Source organism: Schistocerca nitens, chromosome 9 (assembly GCF_023898315.1).
Source record: "Schistocerca nitens isolate TAMUIC-IGC-003100 chromosome 9, iqSchNite1.1, whole genome shotgun sequence".
Lineage (NCBI taxonomy): Eukaryota > Metazoa > Arthropoda > Insecta > Orthoptera > Acrididae > Schistocerca > Schistocerca nitens.
The window spans coordinates 435747434-435769282 of NC_064622.1; the positions used below are offsets into that span (position 1 = coordinate 435747434).

Sequence of the window (21849 nt, forward strand, 5' to 3'; positions counted from 1 at the left end):
TATTATTTGTGAAGATTGACGTCTTAGGGTTGAACATTTAGCAAAAACAGTTGCAGTAAGTGTTGGCACAGTTCATGGAGTTATCAGTAACTAGCTCAATTACAGTAAAACAAGTACAAGACGGCAAGAGTCAGAATGTGCACAAACTATAAAGAACGCTGCGAAAGGGAAGATGACCCTTTTCTGAACAAGATTTTAACGTGTGATGGAACTTGGGTTCACCATTTCGATCCAAAGTTCAGAAACAACGAGGAGGTCAAATAATTTGTGGGAAAGTGACAACAAGACAAATATTCTTTGCACCAGGTATAAAAACGCTATTTCATTATAGGGACAAGTGTTTAATATTGGTAGGGATCATGTTCAGAAGTGGTAAAAGTCTCATTTTGTAAAAATGCAGTTTTTTCTTCATTGTTTCCTTAATTATTGACTGTCCCTCGCTCGCTGTGTTTCCCATCCTCTGTCCATGCTTCTTGTCGGCTTCGTGTCTTCGGCTTCATCTTGATTGCCTTTTTGGTTGCCCATATTTCTTTCATCTTCCAGCTGTGATCTTGCTTGCGTTATTCGGTCCGTTTTACGCCTGTTCGTTTGTCACAGTGTATGTCATGTAGTTCACTTTTCTTAATGATGTATCTGAATTTTATTCTGTCGTTTTTGTGTCTGCTGTTATGTTGAGTTGGTTCAGGTCGTTTTTTACCTCTGACACCCATTTGTTGTTTCTAGTGGTTATCCAGTCAATGATCTGTTTGGTCAGTCTGTGTGATGGCATTCTGTGTAGGTGTCCATAGAATTGTAGTCTGAGTTTTCTAATTATCTCTGTGATTGTCTCCGTATGTTTGTACCTCTGTAGGTTTCTTGATCCATATTCCATTGTTGTTAGTTGCGCCAAATATTTTCCTAAGTATTTTCCGTTCTACTTTTTCTAGTTGTCTGATACGTGTATGCCCTAGGATTAGTGTGGTCTCTTTTGCATATAGTGCCTCGGGGAGCCCCATCGTGTCGTAGTGGCTTAATTTGGCTTTTTGTGAGATAGACTTCTTGTTGTAATGGTTCCACACTACTTTGTATGCCTTGTCCAGTTTAGTTTTTCTTTCTTCGTTTGAGTCTCTGTTATGTCCACTCATTTGTAGTGTTTGACCGAGGTATTTGAAGTTGCCACTTTGTAAATCGTGCCGTACTTTGCGTTCAGAGATGAGAGTTCCTTCTTGCTCATAAACTGTGTCTTTTCGTAAGAGATCTGTAGTCCAGTTTTGGAAGCGATTTCGTGTAGTTTTTCAATAGAACCTTGTTTTGTTTATACCTTTCGTGGCAATCGTCAAATCGTCTGAAAATGCCACGCATTTAATCTGTGGGTTTCATAAGGTTATCCCGTGTTGTGATGTCTCCCATTCTTTTATTACCTTATCTAACACTAGATTGAAAAGGAGAGATGAGAGGCCATCGCCTTGTCGGACACCTGTGCGAATTTCAAAAGGCTCTGATAGTTCCCCACAGAACTTTACTTTGGAGGTCGTGTTAGTCAATGTTTGCTCGATGATAGTTGTTTTGCTGTCTACTTTGTATTCTGCTAGAATTTTGAAGAGAGTTTTCCGGTCGATAAAGTCGCATGCATTTTTAAAATCGACAAAGGTAATGATCATGTTCTGTTTGTGTTGTAAAATCATTTTCAGGTTCCAAATTTGTTCCGTACAAGACACCCCTTTACGGAAGCCTGCTTGGTATTCCCCAATTAAGTGGTCGGTCTGGTATTCTAGTCTGTTTAGTAAAGCTTTAGAGAGGATCTTGTATGTGACCGGTAGTAGGGATATTCCTCTGTAGTTGTTCAGGTCAGTCTTGGCACCTTTTTTGTGTAGTGGGAGTATCAGGGCAGTTTTCCAGCCGTCAGGAATTTTCATGGTCTTCCAGATATCTTCCAAGATCTTATGAATGTCTTTGGTGAGTTCTGGGTCTTGTAACTTCCGGATTTCCGCGATGATGCCGTCTTCTCCTGGTGCTCTACGATTCTTGAGTGACTTGATTATTTCTTTAACTTCTTCTAGAGTTGAGGTTCACTATCTGGATTGTACGTCCTTGTTTCTGTATCATTTCTTCCATAGGGGGGTCCATGTTGAGGAGTTTTCCAAAGTACGTTGCCAGAATGTCACAACTGTTTTTGGTATTGGTTTCCAGGGTTCCATCCCGTCTTCTGAAGCACAAGTTGGGTGGTTGATATCCAGTCATATTTTCTCTGAACTTTCTTTAGGAGTTTCTTGTGTTGTTCTTCGTGAAGTCCGACTCGATCTCCGTCAGTCGCCGTTTATCATACTGTCGTGTTTCACTGCGAATGATTTTCCTTGATTGTTTCTGTGTTTTCAGGAAGTTCATCCAATTCTCTTGGGATTTATGGCTACTAAATTTTTTCCATGCACTGATTCGTTGGTCAATAGCTTGGTCACATGTGTGGTCCCACCAGCGGTGTTTCCTTGTGCGTGGTGTTTGTGCTAGTTTCCTGGCCTCTCGGATTCTTCCTGAAAGTTGTGTCCAGTCTGTCGTTTCCTCCATTTTAATTTTGTCTAATATTCGTGTCTGGTTTAAAGCAAGGTATTCTGGATCTGGTCCAACAATTTTGTTCTTATGGAGATTTTTAGGTATTTGCGTAAGACACGACCGTGATATATATATATATATATATATATATATATATATATATATATATATATATATGACTGAGATGACATCCTGTCCCTTAACGTAACATGGAGTGGGGGTTTCTTTTCAATTCTTGCACATATGGGATTTTTTCGTAGACGATAAAATCATATTTGAACTCTGCTATCTGCTATATATCGCTTTGGGGATTCCGTTCAGATTCTTTCTTCTCAGTTGCTCCTTCTGGCTCGCTCAGTGTGTGTCCAAACAGGTATCGAGACGACATCCTTCCCCCTAACGTAACATGGAGTGGGGTTTCCTTTTTAATTATTGCACATATGGGATTTTTTCGTAGACGATAAAATCACATTTGAACTCTGTTATCTGCTATATATCGCTTTGGGGATTCCGTTCAGCCGGCCGAAGTGGCCGTGCGGTTAAAGGCGCTGCAGTCTGGAACCGCAAGACCGCTACGGTCGCAGGTTCGAATCCTGCCTCGGGCATGGATGTTTGTGATGTCCTTAGGTTAGTTAGGTTTAACTAGTTCTAAGTTCTAGGGGACTAATGACCTCGGCAGTTGAGTCCCATAGTGCTCAGAGCCATTTGAACCATTTTTTTGATTCCGTTCAGATTCTTTCTTCTCAGTTGCTCCTTCTGGCTCGCTCAGTATGTGTCAATCAATTTCCACTTTTTTCTCACACATATCTTATTTTATACATATCTGGATTGTTTTCCTCATATTCTAGCCACCAAATATTATAATGTTCTGGAGACACCTATTTATGAAACTTTCTATCAATGATGATGCATTTTTGTCTACTTTTCAACTTACCAATTGTCTCAACCTTCCTGTGTGCCTCAATGTTCTTACATTCCAGAATCCAATATGGGTTTTCCTTTTTAAACCAAAGGTCATCATATCCTTTGGATCCATCCAGTTATTTCTCCCTTTAGTTTCTGTGATTTTAATGTTTTGGAGTTACGGGTTATTGGCCCACAGACCCAGAGTGTTCTGGTGGGGCTGCCACCTCATGGTCTGGACACCTTCCAAGATTTGACGTCAGGATCCTATCGCTTAGATAGATGGTCTTCACTCAGAGTATCCACCTTCCACAGTAAGGGCTATGTGCATCAGCGTTGTCCTGGGCCACATTGTGCTGCTACATTAGGGCTCTGTTCCTGCTGCCACACAATCACAGAATGGAAAGATAATATCACAGGGCACTGTGTGTCACTGTTTTTCTGGGTTCTCTGTGGAGCAGTGCTCAGCTCAGGAGAACCTAACAATAGCTAAACAACTGCTGGTTTAGGCCTTCACTTCGTTGTAACACATGAATACTTTGTCCACACAGACAGTGTTTCATTAAGGTAGCGTGTCCTAAGGGCGTATGCAAAAACTGCTTATTGACAGCCTGACTGGTCGGCCGATATCCCCCCCCCCCCCCCCCCCCTACATGAACTGAGCAGGTTGCTCACCCACCTGCAATATATATAAATGATCTAGTAGATAGTGTCGGAAGTTCCATGCAGCTTTTCGCGGATGATGCTGTAGTATACAGACAAGTTGCAGCATTAGAAAATTGCAGCGAAATGCAGGAAGACCTGCAGCGGATAGGCACTTGGTGCAGGGAGTGGCAACTGACCCTTAACATAGTCAAATGTAATGTATTGCGAATATGCAGAAAGAGGGATCCTTTATTGGATTATTATATGATAGCGGAACAAACACTGGTAGCAGTTACTTCTGTAAAATATCTGGAAGTGTGCGTACGGGACGATTTGAAGTGGAATGATCATATAAAATTAATTGTTGGTAAGGCGGGTGCCAGGTTGTGATTCATTGGGAGAGTCCTTAGAAAATATAGTCCATCAACAAAGGAGGTGGCTTACAAAACACTCATTCGACCTATACTTGAGTATTGCTCATCAGTGTGGGATCCTTATCAGGTCGGGTTGACAGAGGAGATAGAGAAGATCCAAAGAAGAGCGGCGCGTTTTGTCACAGGGTTATTTGGTAACCGTGATAGCGTTACGGAGATGTTTAGCAAACTCAAGTGGCAGACTCTGCAAGAGAGGTGCTCTGCATCGCGGTGTAGCTTGCTGTCCAGATTTCGAGAGGGTGCGTTTCTGGATGAGGTATATTGCTTCCCCCTACTTATACCTCCCGAGGAGATCACGGATGTAAAATTAGAGAGATTCGAGCGCGCACGGAGGCTTTCCGTCAGTCGTTCTTCCCGCGAACCATACGCGACTGGAACAGGAAAGGGAGGCAATGACAGTGGCACGTATAGTGCTCTCCGCCACACACCGTTGGGTGGCTTGCGAAGTGTAAATAATAATGATAATAATGACGTGTAGCTAGGGCCTCCCGTCGGGTAGACCGTTCGCCTGGTGCAGGTCTTTCGAGCTGACGCCACTTCGGCGACCTGCGCGTCGATGGGGCTGAAATGATGATTAGGACAACACAACACCCATTCCCTGAGCGGAGAAAATCTCCGACCCAACCGGGAATCGAACCCGGGCCCTTAGGACTGACATTGCGTCACGCTGACCATTTTCTTTAATTTTTTAATTTTTTTATTTTTATAGGGCCTCCCATTTCCCCTTCTAGCCCTTCCATTCGCTCTCCTTCATGCGTCTTCTTTGGCGAGCTTCAATGACCCACTTTATTTTTTTTTAATGGGTTATGAAACTGAATTGCATCTTGAAGACAATGTTAAAAATTGTAATCCGAATAGATTACCGTGAAAATAACTCTCTCTATAATACTATCGACTGCATAAACGGAACGCAAAATATTCTTCCATTAGAATTTAAACAAAAATGAGAGAGAAGCAAAAGTAAAAATTAAGAGAGGAAATTAAACTTCTTCAGTGATGCACGTCTTATGCATGAGAATAGTTTTTCCCTACTATTCTTGTGCTGCGGCATGGTTCCTGTTACTTTTTGGGAAAACATGCTTTTCGGTCGATTTCATATTATTTAGGTATTAACCGTTGCCTTGTTTCTGAAACAAAATTTGCATCATATTCCCGAACTTCTTTTTATGGTCTTTGTTCCGGTATATTTTGAAGTATTCGTCTTTCAGATATTCTCGATATTCTCGTAGATTGTCATTGCCTTTGTTGTTGACAACATAATTGACAAAATTTCCGAATAGCCACAAGATGACATTGTTTTTTGTGGTGGAAAGGATATTTCTTCTGGGGAGAGTATATCGTGTAGTGTGATTTCTCTTCCATCGGTCCGTTTGAGAAAAGCAACTTGCAATACAATGTCATTCCAAATAGTCTTGTATCCATTACAGATGAAGCGATGCTTTAAGGAGTCCAAATTGTGACATTTCTGGCACACATTTGTTGCATGTAGTCCTATTGAATACAGTTTTTCATTGGTACTAATAATTTTGTTGACAACTCTGTACCTTGACGCTTGCACTTCCGTAGTCAGTGTTTTGTTATTTACGTTAGTCCATATTTTTTTCCCAGTTTTTGTTGGTATACTTCAGCTCCATTTTATTTTGGTTGTCGCGTGATTGTAACTTATCTACTATATATTTACTTGTCCTCTTATTTTTGTCTGTTAAAATGCATGTCAAGTAGCTTAATTCTACATAAAAATTCTTAATATGCTTTAGGTTGTAATTTATGTTGTGAACATCTACTGGCGGCGGACGCGGAGTATAAATGTAGATGTAGATGTAGATGTGAGTCCACTGTGGCCGCATGGTGGACCCTACATACCGTCACTGACAAATGTGGGATGCTATACAGCATTCGATTCTAGCAGGTAGAGGTCCGCCAGCAAAGCGATGCACTCAGACCACAGACCAGGCTGCTATAAAATCGTCCACACAAAGGCGAACAGGTCGGGGCAGTCCCGATCGGCAGGAGGGAGGTCGCCCAGCTGGTTGACCTGTGTACGGCGTTATTCCTATAACACGTTTTCGTTAGGGCAGAGTGGTGCATACCTTTCATCTGCGACCTGGTGACCCCGCGGTGTGCGGCGGGCGGAGCGGGCTGCGTGCTGAAGGCGGCGTCGGGGGAGGTGCGCACAGGCACCCCCACCCCCACCCCAGTGGAGGCCGTGCCCGCGCCAGCCACCACGCCGGCGGTGACGCTGCCGCTGCTGCTGCTGTGGCTGGAGCCAGTCAGCTGCTGATGCTGCTGCTGCTGCCCCTGGCTGGCCACCCCGGTGCCGGCGGTCTGGCGCGTCTGCGGGACACAACAGCAGGACGACTGCTCACAGCGACTCCAGAGCCCGCACCAGCCACGCGGCACAGAGCACAGAGCACAGAAGAACGCCAGGGGACAGGGTAGGGGACAGGTGTCGTGGGGACATGGCACTATGGAAAAGAGGTGCGGAACAGTGACAGGACAATGCTTTCTATTCCGACCTAAAATATTCCAGCATGCAACTATAGTACCTCGGTCAAATGTTAAATCAGAAAACGGATCGAAGCCATATGTCCATACAGTCTGTGACCATAATAGGATTAAAATGGAGGATCGCACAGAAAAAAATGGTTCAAATGGCTCTGAGCACTATGGGACTTAACATCTGAGGTCATCAGTCCCCTAGAACTTAGAACTACTTAAACCTAACTAACCTAAGGACATCACCCACATCCATGCCCGAGGCAGGATTCGAACCTGAGACCGTAGCGGTCGCGCGGTTCCAGACTGTAGCGCCTAGAACCGCTCGGCCACTCCGGCTGGTCGCACAGAAAAGGCCCAAGTACTAAACGCCTTTTCCAAAACTGTTTCACAGAGGAAGATCGCACTGTAGTGACTCCTTTAAATCATAGAAAGAATGACAAAATGGCAGATATCGAAATAATGACCAAGGAATAGAAAATCAGCTGAAATCGCTCAAGGGAGGAAGCGCCACTGAACCTGACGAGGTTCGTTCGATTTTGCAAACAGTATACGAAGGAACCGCTTTACTGGCAGCAATGTACTGTAGATCAATGGAAGAGTGAAGCATTCCCTTTTTTTCATTTTTGAATCATCACCCTTCTCAATTATTCAAAAACAACCTTAATCGCATTTATTGTTATTATACCAACCGGTTTCAACCCGACGTGGGGGTCATTTTCTGGGCGTTTACGCTGTGAAATTATAGATATCCGTCAGAAAGACTTCATCATACAACAGCTAAAATTACATAAATTTAAAATATGTTACCCATTGGTCGACTGCTGGTGGTGTCACTCCTGTCTACATAACGGCAGGAAAGTATGCGAGACAAACTCTTCGTATGGGCTTAAATAGTGTGCTGAGATCACGTGAATAGACGGCAAGACCCCCAGCGGCAGTTTATTATACGCAATTACTAGTCCCCTTGGTTTAAAATAAATTTAAGTGACAGTAAATAACAGAAAACGGAACCATTCCACTCAAAAATAGTTACAATTATAGTGTTAATTATAAAATAATAACAAATGTTCCGTAGTCAACTCGTAAAATTCGTAAAAGTATATTACGTTATGTGCCATAATATAAAGTAAAACAATTTGCGGCACACAAAAACTGGCGTCGTCTTGTAATGTAATATATCTATTCGTACATTTACGTCGAAAACATTTGAGTCAATTTACTAAACGGCTAATATGGAACGACTATAGAGCCCTCTACTCCTTGTGTTGAGGACGCCGTTGCCATGGATTACAAAGCTTATATCAGGCGCCCTCTAGTCTGCGTAGCGAGGACGCCGTCGTTGTGGTAGCAGCTGGTGTGTTCGTATGGTGTTATCTTCTGACTGGTTTGATGCAGCCCGCCACGAATTTCTCATGTAGTAAATTTTTCATCTCAGGGCAGCACTTGCAACCTATGTCCTCAATTATCTACTGGATCTATTCCACTCTGTCTTTCTTTCCAGGTTTTATCCTCTACAGCTCCCTCCATTACCACAGAAGTTATTCCATGATATCTTAACGGATGTCCCATCATCTTGCCAGTGTTTTCCATACGTTCCTTTCCTCTCAGATTCTACCCAAAACCACCTCATTCCTTACGTTATTCGTCCACCTAATTTTTAACATCCGTCTATAGCGCCCCATCTCAAATGCTTAGATTCTCTTGGGTTCTGGCTTTCTCACAGTCTACGTTTCTTTACCATACAATGCTGTACATTCTCAGAAACTTCTTCCTCAAATTAAGGCCTATGTCTGATACTAGTAGACTTCTCTTGTCGGGATGCCTTTTTGCCAATGCTACTCTGCTTTTGATGTCCTCCTGCTCCACCTGTCATTGGTTATTTTGCTGCCTAGGTAGCACAATTCTTTAACTTCATCTACTTCGTGACCATCAATCATCATGTTAAGCTGCTCGCTGTTCACATTCCTGCTGCTTCTCATAACTTTCTATCCATATTCTGTACTCATTACACTGTTCATTCCATCAGGAGATCCTGTAATTCTTATTCACTGTCGCTGAGGATAGCAATGTCATCATGATACACTGATATCCTTTCACTGAGAATTTTAATTAAATCTTGAACCTTCCTTTTATTTCCATGGTTTTTTCTTCGACGCATAGATTGAACAGCAGGGGCAAAAGACTACTTCCCTGTCTTACATTCTTTTTCTGAGCACTTCGTTCTTGGTCTTCCACTCTTATTAGTCCCTCCTGGCTCTTGTACATATTGTCTCTCCCCAAAGCTTACCCTAATTTTCCTCAGAATTTCGAACATCTTGCACTATTTGACTTTGTTGAACACTTTTTCCAGGTCAATAGATCCGATCAACGTGTCTTGATTTTTATTTAGTCTTGCTTCCATCATCAACCGCAACGTCAGAACTGCCTCTCTCGTGCCTTTATTTTTGCTAAAGCCAAACTGATCATCATCTAAAACCTACTCAATTTTGTTTTCCATTCTTCCGTATATTATTATTGTCAGCAACTTGGGTGCATGAGGTGCTAGGCTGATTGCGTGATAATTCTCGCACTTGTCGGGTCTTGCAGTCTTCGGAATTGTCAGGATGATATTTTTCGGAAGCCATATAGTACATCTATTACTAGCTGAAATTTATCACCCGTTCAATATCCTCATATACTTTCTCCATCTTTTAATTTTCAGCTTGCGACGTCGGCATGTATATCTGAACTATCGTTGTCAGTGTTGGTTTGCTGTCGATTTTGATGCATACAAACCTATCACTGAACTGTTCACAGTAGCACACTCTCTGTCCTACCTTCCTATTCGTAACGGATTCTACTCCCGTTATACGATTTTCTGCTACTGTTGATATTGCCCTATAATCAGCTGACCAGACTCTTGTCTTCTTTTCGTTTCACTTCACTGACTACCACCATATGTAGACTGAGCATTTGTATTTCGCTTTTCAGATTTTCTAGCTTTCCTACTAAGTTCAGACTTCTAACATTCCCCCCCCCCCTCCCGACTCACAGTCTTGTCCTCATGATCACCTCCCCTTGGTGGCAGTCCCCTCCCGGAAATCCGATTGGGGACTGTTCCGGAATCTTTTGCCAATGGGGAGATCATCATGATACTTTTTTCAATTACAGGGTACATGCCCTGTGAATACAGATACGCGTCTTTAATGCAGGGAAAGGTAATTCCATCAAATTGTTTGTAAAAGCGACTAAGTACACTACCTTATCAAAAGTTTCCTAATATCCCTACGTAATGCGGCATTTGCCACTATATCTCACTAGAGGTGGACCCTCCGGTATAAAAGGGGATGGAGAATATTATGGTGTCAGTGGAAGTGCAGTAACAGCAAAATGGGTCGGTTAGGAGAGTTCAGTGACTTCGAATATGGACTAGTCATTTGACGTCAGTTCAGTAACAAATCCATCGAGGACAACAGATCTCTTCTAAAGCTGCCAAAGCAGACTGTTCGTCACGTGAGTGTGAAGTGGAAACGCGAAGAACAACGGCAGCTGAACCAAATGCAGGTAGAGCTCATGTACAGGACAGGGACCGCCGAGCGTTGCGGGGGTTTGTTGTAAATCGCATGAAATCATTGGAAGAAATCACTCGTGAGTTCCAGAATGCTACCAGCAGTCCAGCTACCACGATGACTATGCGTAAGGAGTTAAAAAACAATGGAGTACAGTGATTCAGCAACTCCTCATAAGCCACATACACTGACGAGCCAAAGAAACTCGCACACTTGCCTAATATTGTGTAGGACCCCCGCGAGCACGCAGAAGTGCCGCAACACGACGTGGCATGGACTCGACTAATGTTTGAAGTAGTGCTGGAGGGAACTGACTCCATGATTCCCGCAGGGCTGTCCATAAATCCGTAAGAGTCCGAGGGTGCGGAGACATCTTCTCACCAGCACGTTGCAGGCATCCCAGATATGCTCAATAACGTTCATGTATGGGGAGTCTGGTGGCCAGCGGAAATGTTTAAACTCAGAAGAGTGTTCCTGAAGCCACTCTGTAGCAATTCTGAGGTGTGGAGTGTCGCATTGTCCTGCTGTAATTGCCGAAGTCCGTCGGAATGAACAATGGACATGAGTGGATGCAGGTGATCAGACAGGATGCTTACGTACGTGTCACCTGTCTGAGTGGTATCTAGACATATCAGAGGTCCCACATCACTCCAACTGCACACGCCCTACACCATTACAGAGCCTCCACCAGCTTAAAGAGTCCCTTAATGACATGCAGGATCCATGGGTCAATACAATTTGAAACGGGACTCCAATCATCAACAGTCCAATGTCGGTGTTGGCTGGCCCAGGCGAGTTGATGGGCCCAGGCGAGGCGTAAAGCTTTGTGTCGTGCAATCATCAAGAGTACATGAGTGGGCCTTCTGCTCCGAAAGCCGATATCGATGATGTTTCATTGAATAGTTCGCACGCTGACACTTGTTGATGGCCTAGCATTGAAATCTGCAGCAATTTGCGGAAGGGTTGCATTTCTGTCACGTTGAACGATTCTCTTCAGTCGTCGATGGTCCCGTTCTTACACGATCTTTCGCCGGCCGCAGTGATGTCGGGGACTTGATGTTTTATCGGATTCCCTGATATTCACGGTCCACTCGTGAAATGGTCGTACGGGAAAATCCCCACTTCATCGCCACCTCGGAGATGCTGTGTCCGATCGCTGGTGCGCCGACTATAACACCACGTTCAAACTCACTTAAATCTTGATAACTTGCCATTTTAGCAGCAGTAACCGACCCAACAACTGCGCCAGACACTTGTCTTATATAGGCGTTGCCGACCGCAGCGCTGTATTGTGCTTGTTTACATATCTCTGTATTTGAATACGCATTGGCGCTTCAGGGTATTTTAGTAGTCAGAGCTAGGCGATGCTTGAGCTGGTCTAAAGAGCGACGCCACTGAACATTATGTGATTGGGAACGAGCAGTTTGGAGTGATGAATCACGTTGTACCCTGCTTCAATCCTACGGAAGAGACTGAGTTTGGTGAATGGCTGGAGAGCTTTACCTGCCATCATGCGTAGTGTGAATAGTAAAATACGCAGGAGGTGGTCTTACGATATGGGCGTTTCTTACGTGATTAGGGCGTGACTCCTTATTCCAGTGCTAAATACGGAAGGATATGAACGCATTTTAACAACATTGTGTACTGTGTACAGCAGAAGAACTGTTAGGAGACGACGGGTTGTTTGTATCGACCTGACAATGCACCCTGTCATAAAGTAGCGCTGTGAGGCAATTGTTAGTGAATAATAGCATTCCTGAAATGGACAGCCCTGCCCAGAGTTTCGACTTGAACTCAGTCGAACACCTTCTGATTGAGTCAGAACTCCGATTTCGCTATAGAACCCATTGTCCAACGTCACTACAGCTCCATCAGTCAAACAAATCAGTAACAGCTTGCCCTGTACGTGCTTGAGAATTGTCCTGCAAAATGATGGTCAGATCCTGCATAAAGTGTCATCACTTCTGTCTCTATGCTGTTCATTTTTGGTACACAGCCTACGGCCAGCTTAGAGACAGAAGTGATGACACTTGCAGGACCTGGCCATCGTTTTGCAGGACAGTGGTCAAGCACGTACAGTGCAATCTGTTACTGATTTGTTTGACTGATAGGGCTGCTAAGTGCTATACAATCTACTCACTCCCCTGACTTAAGCTCTCGTGAGTTCACCTTGATTTCTAAACTGAAGGAAACACTTCACGGCATTCGCTTCAGAACTGCTACAAATTCGTTGGGCAATAGACCGTGCCGCTCGAACTGTCAACACAACTGGCACTGCTAAGAGTATCCTACGACTCTCAAATCTCTGGCAACGGGTTATACACAATGCTGGTGACTACTTTGATGGTCAGTAAAACTTTGAAATACGTATCTATTTTGTACGACCTGTAAATAAATACACTCCTGGAAATGGAAAAAAGAACACATTGACACCGGTGTGTCAAACCCACCATACTTGCTCCGGACACTGCGAGAGGGCTGTACAAGCAATGATTACACACACGGCACAGCGGACACACCAGGAACCGCGGTGTTGGCCGTCGAATGGCGCTAGCTGCGCAGCATTTGTGCACCGCCGCCGTCAGTGTCAGCCAGTTTGCCGTGGCATACGGAGCTCCATCGCAGTCTTTAACACTGGTAGCATGCCGCGACAGCGTGGACGTGAACCGTATGTGCAGTTGACGGACTTTGAGCGAGGGCGTATAGTGGGCATGCGGGAGGCCGGGTGGACGTACCGCCGAATTGCTCAACACGTGGGGCGTGAGGTCTCCACAGTACATCGATGTTGTCGCCAGTGGTCGGCGGAAGGTGCACGTGGCCGTCGACCTGGGACCGGATCGCAGCGACGCACGGATGCACGCCAAGACCGTAGGATCCTACGCAGTGCCGTAGGGGACCGCACCGCCACTTCCCAGCAAATTAGGGACACTGTTTCTCCTGGGGTATCGGCGAGGACCATTCGCAACCGTCTCCATGAAGCTGGGCTACGGTCCCGCACACCGTTAGGCCGTCTTCCGCTCACGCCCCAACATCGTGCAGCCCGCCTCCAGTGGTGTCGCGACAGGCGTGAATGGAGGGACGAATGGAGACGTGTCGTCTTCAGCGATGAGAGTCGCTTCTGCCTTGGTGCCAATGATGGTCGTATGCGTGTTTGGCGCCGTGCAGGTGAGCGCCACAATCAGGACTGCATACGACCGAGGCACACAGGGCCAACACCCGGCATCATGGTGTGGGGAGCGATCTCCTACACTGGCCGTACACCACTGGTGATCGTCGAGGGGACACTGAATAGTGCACGGTACATCCAAACCGTCATCGAACCCATCGTTCTACCATTACTAGACCGGCAAGGGAACTTGCTGTTCCAACAGGACAATGCACTTCCGCATGTATCCCGTGCCACCCAACGTGCTCTAGAAGGTGTAAGTCAACTACCCTGGCCAGCAAGATCTCCGGATCTGTCCCCCATTGAGCATGTTTGGGACTGGATGAAGCGTCGTCTCACGCGGTCTGCACGTCCAGCACGAACGCTGGTCCAACTGAGGCGCCAGGTGGAAATGGCATGGCAAGCCGTTCCACAGGACTACATCCAGCATCTCTACGATCGTCTCCATGGGAGAATAGCAGCCTGCATTGTTGCGAAAGGTGGATGTACACTGTACTAGTGCCGACATTGTGCATGCTCTGTTGCCTGTGTCTATGTGCCTGTGGTTCTGTCAGTGTGATCATGTGATGTATCTGACCCCAGGAATGTATCAATAAAGTTTCCCCTTCCTGGGACAATGAATTCACGGTGTTCTTATTTCAATTTCCAGGAGTGTAGTTGACACTATTAAAGCTCCAACCGTCGTATATATTAATTGTCGTTGCGAGTGAATTAATTTCTCCATCTCTGCAACATCTCCTGGAAGGCTATTCCTACCTTAGCTGCCGCCTCCTGCGATTTTCTCTGTCGCGTTATGACACAACGTCACACAATTTTCAATGTGAAAACGGCTTCAAAACCAAAACTGGCTGTGGGTAGGCCTTCGTGCCCACATGAATGAAATTAATATCTGAATAATGTGAAACTTCAATAAATCAGCTAAAAATAAGTATACCGTGGTCATATCAGTCTCCGTCTAAAGACGAACCCCGGAAGTTTCCAGCAGGTGCTACGAAATTATGTGAGGTCGAACATCGCCAACTACACAAGCACAAAGTAAAGTCACCATTTTGCCACGTGTCCATAAGCGGGGTCATACGTCAGGGAATAATTATCCATTTCGCAGGATCAAGTATTTCTTAAAGAACGTAGGACTTCCTTTTATGTTGAAATAAACACTTTATTTCATTATTTATCAGTCTGCTATTTCTAATAAAATTTCACCCAACCATAGCAGGCGAGTTGCAGGCAATCTGGCGGCGGAAATGAAGTTATCTGCTTGAGAAGTGGTAACCTAGTTATCGACAGTGATGAAGTTGTTCTTCTGTAAGGGACGATCAAAAAGTTTCGGCGTAAGGGCGTTGCTGCAGCGTATATGCAACCCAGCGCGACTCCGATGCGCGTATATAGGGGTTCAATTAAGGCGGAACGTCCGGGAAAACTGCGACAAGGGGTGCTGCTGTTTCATGATAGCGCGCGTCCTCATACCGCAAATGTCGCAATGCACGAGTTACGCCATTCAAGTGGGAGATACTCGAGCACACGCTCTATAATCCTACACTCTCCCCATGCCTTCGATCCCTTAAAAAAGGCCCTGAAGGGTAGACGATTCCTTCAGGACTAGGATTTGTAGCAGGCAGTTACGTACGTTGCAAGGCATGGTGTTGTACCAAACAGGTATCTTCAACTTGGCGTGTCGGTGGGATGACTGCCTCAATGCTCATGGCGATTTTGCCCGAGTCGCATACCGTTTCTGGACTGTACGGCCTTCGAACGGAATCTTTTTGATCACCCCTTATAGTTTGGAATTCTTATGAGAAATCGACGATGCCTTTCCATTCACGATATCGAGTCCTGATCAGGTCTCTTTTTAGATTTTTGTTGGCATGTATTGCATTTAATGTGTGTGCTTGTGGTTCCTCGCCGGATGGCTTATATTAGAACGTGGTGGCGTTAGCTAGCAGGCAAAGGTGTTATCAGAGGAGGCAGGTCGGGGAGCTTCAAAGACAGTAAATAAACGGCGTTAGTTCCCTTGGACACTGGAAGTGTTTGCATTTTGATGTCACTCTTGTCCTACGTAGCTTTGAATGTCTTGTTTGGTCTATGTGGGGATTTCGCGAATGTAGCGAGGGACAGGTTGCAGATGACACACTTTTCAAAAACTAGTGCTTTAGATATAGGAATCTTTCTGAGTGCAGTCAGATTGCTAAAGGGCTCTTACAATTGTAGAAAGAATCTGTGACTATTTAAAAGTCGTCTCACAAGTCATTTCGAGTCTGGTGACCCTTTTCGAAGTTGTTTAACAGCAGTACCTAGAACTAGTCGTGGTCTGTCGGAGTAATGTGGATTTTCAACGATTTTTCGAGCTGAAAAGTCTCGTCTTGATTGAGCAGGATGTCTGATAATTGCATTTCCAGAGTTTTCTTGACCACTGAATCCCAAGTGGATGAGGCTGTGGCCAGTATCTTGGCTTTCGCGTTGTCGATGAAATGGATAGTGGAAAATACTGTGTTCAGCCACAGCAGATTTGTTGGGCTATAGAAGGCGACCGTATCGCTGGTGTCTCGATGCACCTTTCTTGAAAGTGAGTATATTCAAATCATGGAATCCCACTGCCACCCCCCCCCCTCCCCACTTCACGTCTGCGCTCTCTGAAGAATTATTGATTATTGTTCTGAGCCTTTTATAGCTACTAGCATTCCAACAGCTGGTGTCTATATTGTGTCATGCGGTTTAAATTCTGCCAGTGACTCATCTTGGAGATGGCCGTTAGGTTATCAGACAAAATATCACATAAAGAAAAAATACTACCTCGGATGCATGTCCAAAGATGATGGAACAAGTTAGCTATTATTTTTTGATCCATTCGTTTCTCTCGGTGAAATGAAAACAATTTATTGATGTTTTTGAAGTGTGAAACGTTAAACGAGATAATGAGGTGGAAAGGCTAGGTGCTTCCTCCCGTATTTAGAAGTTGCTGATAAAGACGCTCATGCCTAATGCATGTTAGACTCCAACGCTATTGAAATCGAGTCGATTGTTCTCATCGTTGGCGTAAAAAACAGAGGCTTATTCTTATTCCCTGGTGCAGATATTTTTTAAATTTGTGAGCATCCAGAGAAATAACTGCAAAATTAGAGTAAAATGGACTGCATAAGTAGTATCTAGGCGAGCGCTCAGAAATTGCACGCTGTGCCGGACACACCAAAGAAAATACATAATTCATGAGGAGAACTGTGGCCCGGCTGTTGCGACCCTGTTCCGACTCTGCTCCAGACGAGCTGCGGCTCCGAACAAAACGTCCGCTGCTCTGCTGTTATGGACTGTGAAACGGTAAATGCGTCGATCAAGACGGAAGAAAAGAGAAAAAATATCGAGAACCTCACGCCACTCCATTTTGAGCATCTTCAGCAGTGAGCTTGCTCAACAATTAGTGTTCAGTAAGTTTTGAGAACGTTTGTCATGGAGAATAGCGTTTCTTTCTTTAAAGTGAACATACACAGTCTCGGCCGCATGAAACCTTTATTTTTAAGTCTACCTGTTTCGGTCAGTTTTTGACTATCTTTGGACCTCACACCATGTTGGTGGGCGGTGGCGGTGAACGGAGCAGGCATTACGACTACACGAACAACTGCTCATTGACGTTCATGGAGTCGTAACGCCTGCTCCGTTCACCGCCACAGTCTGCCATCATGGTATGAGGTCTGAAGATGAACAAAAACTGACCGAAACTGGTAGCCACAAACATAAAGGTTTCTTGCGGTATAGACTGTTTACGTTCATTATAAATTATAGGCTTGTTCAAATTATCTCTCGCAAGGGAAGTAGAGGACCTGGTGCTCCACAATCGGTGTATCACAATCGAGGCTATACTGGAAAAAAATGAAAAATCGCTCATGAATCAGTTTCCAATCTCTTGTGCGACAATTTGAACACGACAAAGATCATCGCCAACTGAGTTCAGCGACTGCTCACACGCTTTCATAAATCCAACAGAACTGAGGTAGCATCAGAAATGTTACAGCTGTCTCAGGCCAGATGAAATGAATTCCTTAGCCTATCAGTCACCATGAAGTAATGCTGGGTGTTTCATTATAGCACCGAGATGAAGGACACAGCAGTTACTGGAAATATGTCGATTCTCCTCCTCCAAAAATGGCGAAAATCCAACACTCAACGCAATGCTAAGTATTTTTTGGGACTGTCAAGATGTGTCGCTAACAATTAAGGCTCTTGGGGAGGTTACGGAAGTCTGTCAAGATGAAGCGTCGCGAGAAGCACTATCTCCAAGATAGTGTCCCAGTTCCCTTTTTACAGGTCACAGTCAGACATGCTGCTTTTTTGGCCTATCAAATTTCGTCTACCACCCTCTGCCCCCCCCCCCCCCCATCCCCCTATCCCAACCCTTCCCGCTTCCGACGTATTCTCCTGAGACGAGACCCAGTGGATCTTTCCTCTTTCATGTGTGGCGTGCATTTGCAGATGACAACGAGAAAATCTTAAAGCTGGAATGTTTCCTTCTACAACCAAGGTCTCCGAAACGTCGTCCGTTATTGGGGGAAATGAGTCACATTGAAGGGTATAGAGAATGACTAACACTATCACCAAATTTCGAGACCTCAGCTAATCAAAACTTAATGACAAACCCCCTCACTGATGGCTCCCCCAACCTTTCCGTCTCCCGTAGAGTCCATGCGTGAACACGTAGATGTTGTTATTAGGGCGAAACGAAGTGTTACACGCTACAAATGTAGGCTAATTTCAGTCAGTTGCTGTTGTGTTTTATTCCATAAACTGCAAGCTGTCTATACAGCATTGTAAGGGGGCGACCATAAAGTTTCCGTTCGAAGGCCGTACATTTCAGAATTAGTATGCCAATCAGGTAAATTCGCCTGAGCATTGAGGCAATCATCCCACTGACGTACCATGTTCAAGATACCCATTTGGCAAAACACGTGACCTGCTGCGAGAAGAAGTCCGTAATTGTTTATTGCGCATCCTCGTCCGACAGAGAGCTGCCACTGTTAGCCCTTCGGCTACCAGGGGTTTCTGCCTAAAGCAACCATTTCATTAATTTTTTTGAAGTACCAATGCTTTTAGCATGAAACCACAGATGCTGTTGTAAGGCAGAGGCATCTAGTGGCACACTCAGGTACTTCTACCAAGGAGACTCGTCGTAGCAATAAATTACTGCGTTCAAAGCAACATTCGGTGCGGATATAGTACTACGTGATTGTAGGAGATTGTGACTTGCGGCTTTTTTTTACAGTGACAATATTGATGAGATCATTGTCAGTGAAGGTAAGTTTATCGAAAGTTATTGCAACGCACACTTGACTTTGTACTTTTGCTTTCATGAGTGATTTCGGAATGAAACCACGTGGACGGTATACAGTTTTGATACAAAATTTATTAAAACTTTGGCCCATTTAAGATTCTTATCTAGGAATATGTTTTAGGCATGATGAACTAATGAAAGTTTCGAGATGTGGGACTGTGGCATAGACATATCACATGAAACGATTTGTGGTTGGTAACTGTATGTCATACTGGTTCCATAGTGAAACCACCTCCTTAACACAATTGAATGTTTACTTGTTGCAAATTTCTTCTTGTATTCGTTGTTTACTATGATAATAGAGATTAACTATTTGGATTTTTTTTTTCGTGTTGGTGGGACTGAAAGGATTAAGAGATTGAAGGCGTGATAATCCAGCGCATTCGGGAGACATCAGAACTATCCATTGTCACCCACTTGGCTTGGCGCAACTTCTACGTTACATTTGCGATATGTTTCCGTTCGAAGGCCGTACATTTCAGAATTAGTATGCCAATCAGGTAAATTCGCCTGAGCATTGAGGCACAGCACACCTACAACGTGCGTTATCAAGAAACAGCAGCAGCACTGGTCGAGCACCATTCCATAATGGTCTTTCTCGACAGACACGCGATCCCATACACATTCTTCATTTTCTATCGATATCTATCAGTGTTTGCCCTTCGGCAGGCAAGAAGACAATAATAGCACGTTGGTGCTGTTTGGACGCATTTGGTAAAACGCCGCCGTAGTTCACGTTTCCACATTTACCCCACGCACGTCAGAGACACACGAATGCCACAATACGCCCTTTCCTACATGTCGGCGCTTACATATACATATCGGAGTTGCATATTCGCTGCAGCAATACCCTCAAACGGAAACTTTTTGATCGCCCCCTTATACACTACTGACCATTAAAATTGCTGCACCACAAAGATGACGTCCTACAGACTCGAAATTTAACCGACAGGAAGAAGATGCTGTGTTATGCAAATGATTAGCTTTTCAGAGCATTCACACAAGGTTGGCACGGGTGGCGACACCTACAACGTGCCGACATGAGGAATGTTTCCAACCGATTTCTCATACACAAACAGCAGCTGACCGGCGTTGCCTGGTGAAACGTTGTTGTGATACCTCGTGTAAGGAGGAGAAATGCGTATCATCACGTTTCCGACTTTGATAAAGGTCGGATTGTAGTCTATCGCAATTGCGTTTTATCGTACCGCGAAATTGCTGCTCGCGTTGGTCGAGATCCAATGACTGTTAGCTTAATATGGAATCGGTGATTTCAGGAGGGTAATACGGAACGCCGTGCTGGATCCCAACGGCCTCGTATCACTAACAATCGAGATGACAGGCATCATCTCCGCATGGCTGTAACGGATCGTGCAGCCACGTCTTGATCCCTGAGTCAACAAATGGGGACGTTTCCAAGCCAAAACCATCTGAACGAACAGTTCGACGACGTTTGCAGCACCATGGAGTATCAGCTCGGAGATCATGGCTGCGGTTACCCTTGACGTTGCATCATAGACAAGAGCGCCTGCGATGGTGTACTCAACGACGAACCTGGGTGCACGAATGGCAAAACGTCATTTTTTCGGATGAATCCAGGTTCTGTTTACAGCATCATGATGGTCGCTTCCGTGTTTGGCGACATCGCGGTGAACGCACATTGGAAGCGAGTATTTGTCATTGTCATACTGGCGTATCTCCCGGCGTGATGGTATGCGATGCCATTGGTTACACGTCTCGGTCACCTCTTGTTCGCATTGACGACACTTTGAACAGTGGACGTTACACTTCTGATGTGTTACGACCCGTGGCTCTACCCTTCATTCGATCCCTGCGAAACCCTACATTTCGGTAGGATAATGCACGACAGCATGTTACAGGTCCTGTACGGGCCTTTCTGGATACAGAAAATGTTCGACTGCTGCCCTGGCTAGCACGTCATCCACATTTCTCACCAACTGAAAACGTCTGTTCAATGGTGGCCGAACAACTGGCTCATCACAATATGCCAGTCACTACTTTTGATGAACTGTGGTATGGTGTTGAAGCTGCATGGGCAGCTGTACCTGTACACGCCATCCAAGCTCTGTTTGACTCAATGCCCATGCGTATCAAGGCCGTTATTATGGCCATAGGTGGTTGCTCTGGGTACTGATTTCTCAGGATCTAAGCACCCAAATTGCGCAAAAATGTAATCACATGTCAGTTCTAGTTTAATATATTTGTCCAATGAATACCCGTTTATCAGCTGCATTTCTTCTTGGTATAGTAATTTTCATGGCCAGTAGTGTATAGCGAATCCTCCGGTTGCCCCTGCCGGATAGACATCCCTTCCAGCGCATTCGTGTACTGGGTTGCGTGGACTATAGGCGAGGCCGTGAGAACCATAAGCCTCGGCGGCTGTTCACAGAAGTCGCCTGCAGCGGATGGACAACTTTGCCACAACCATTACGGTCGCTATCTGGAAGCTAGGATGACATCATCTGACGAGGAGAGCCGACGGTCCAGGAGCTCGTTATCTCTGACATCGGCAGCCAATCGCAAGTATCCAATGGTAAGAAGTGCTAACTTGTCCCGGACTATGTTTCCGCCTTTGTTGAGTACTTGTTTACCAAAGTTCACGTCAAGGTATTTTATGAGTTACAATAAACGAGAGCTTAACTTGGATTAAGTTATTAGTTTCGTAGTTTCAGAAGGCTACACTGACGCTGTCGTCAATAGGGGGGCTGCACACCAGTGGTAGAGAAGAGGTGACAACACAGTACTTCTGTGAGTTTTTAAAGACGTGGCGTGGAGACTTATGGCAACACC

The 21849-nt window shown here is 45.0% G+C and overlaps 1 protein-coding gene across 1 annotated transcript in view; it reads right to left on the reverse strand.

The window, feature by feature from the left end:
- The window catches only part of LOC126204297 (uncharacterized calcium-binding protein B0563.7-like), a 532738-nt gene that overhangs the window by 34364 nt on the left and 476525 nt on the right, over window positions 1-21849 (reverse strand). The window contains exon 4 of the mRNA XM_049938684.1: window positions 6599-6842. Coding sequence (XP_049794641.1) covers window positions 6599-6842 — 244 coding nt within the window. The remainder of the gene's footprint in view (window positions 1-6598; window positions 6843-21849) is intronic.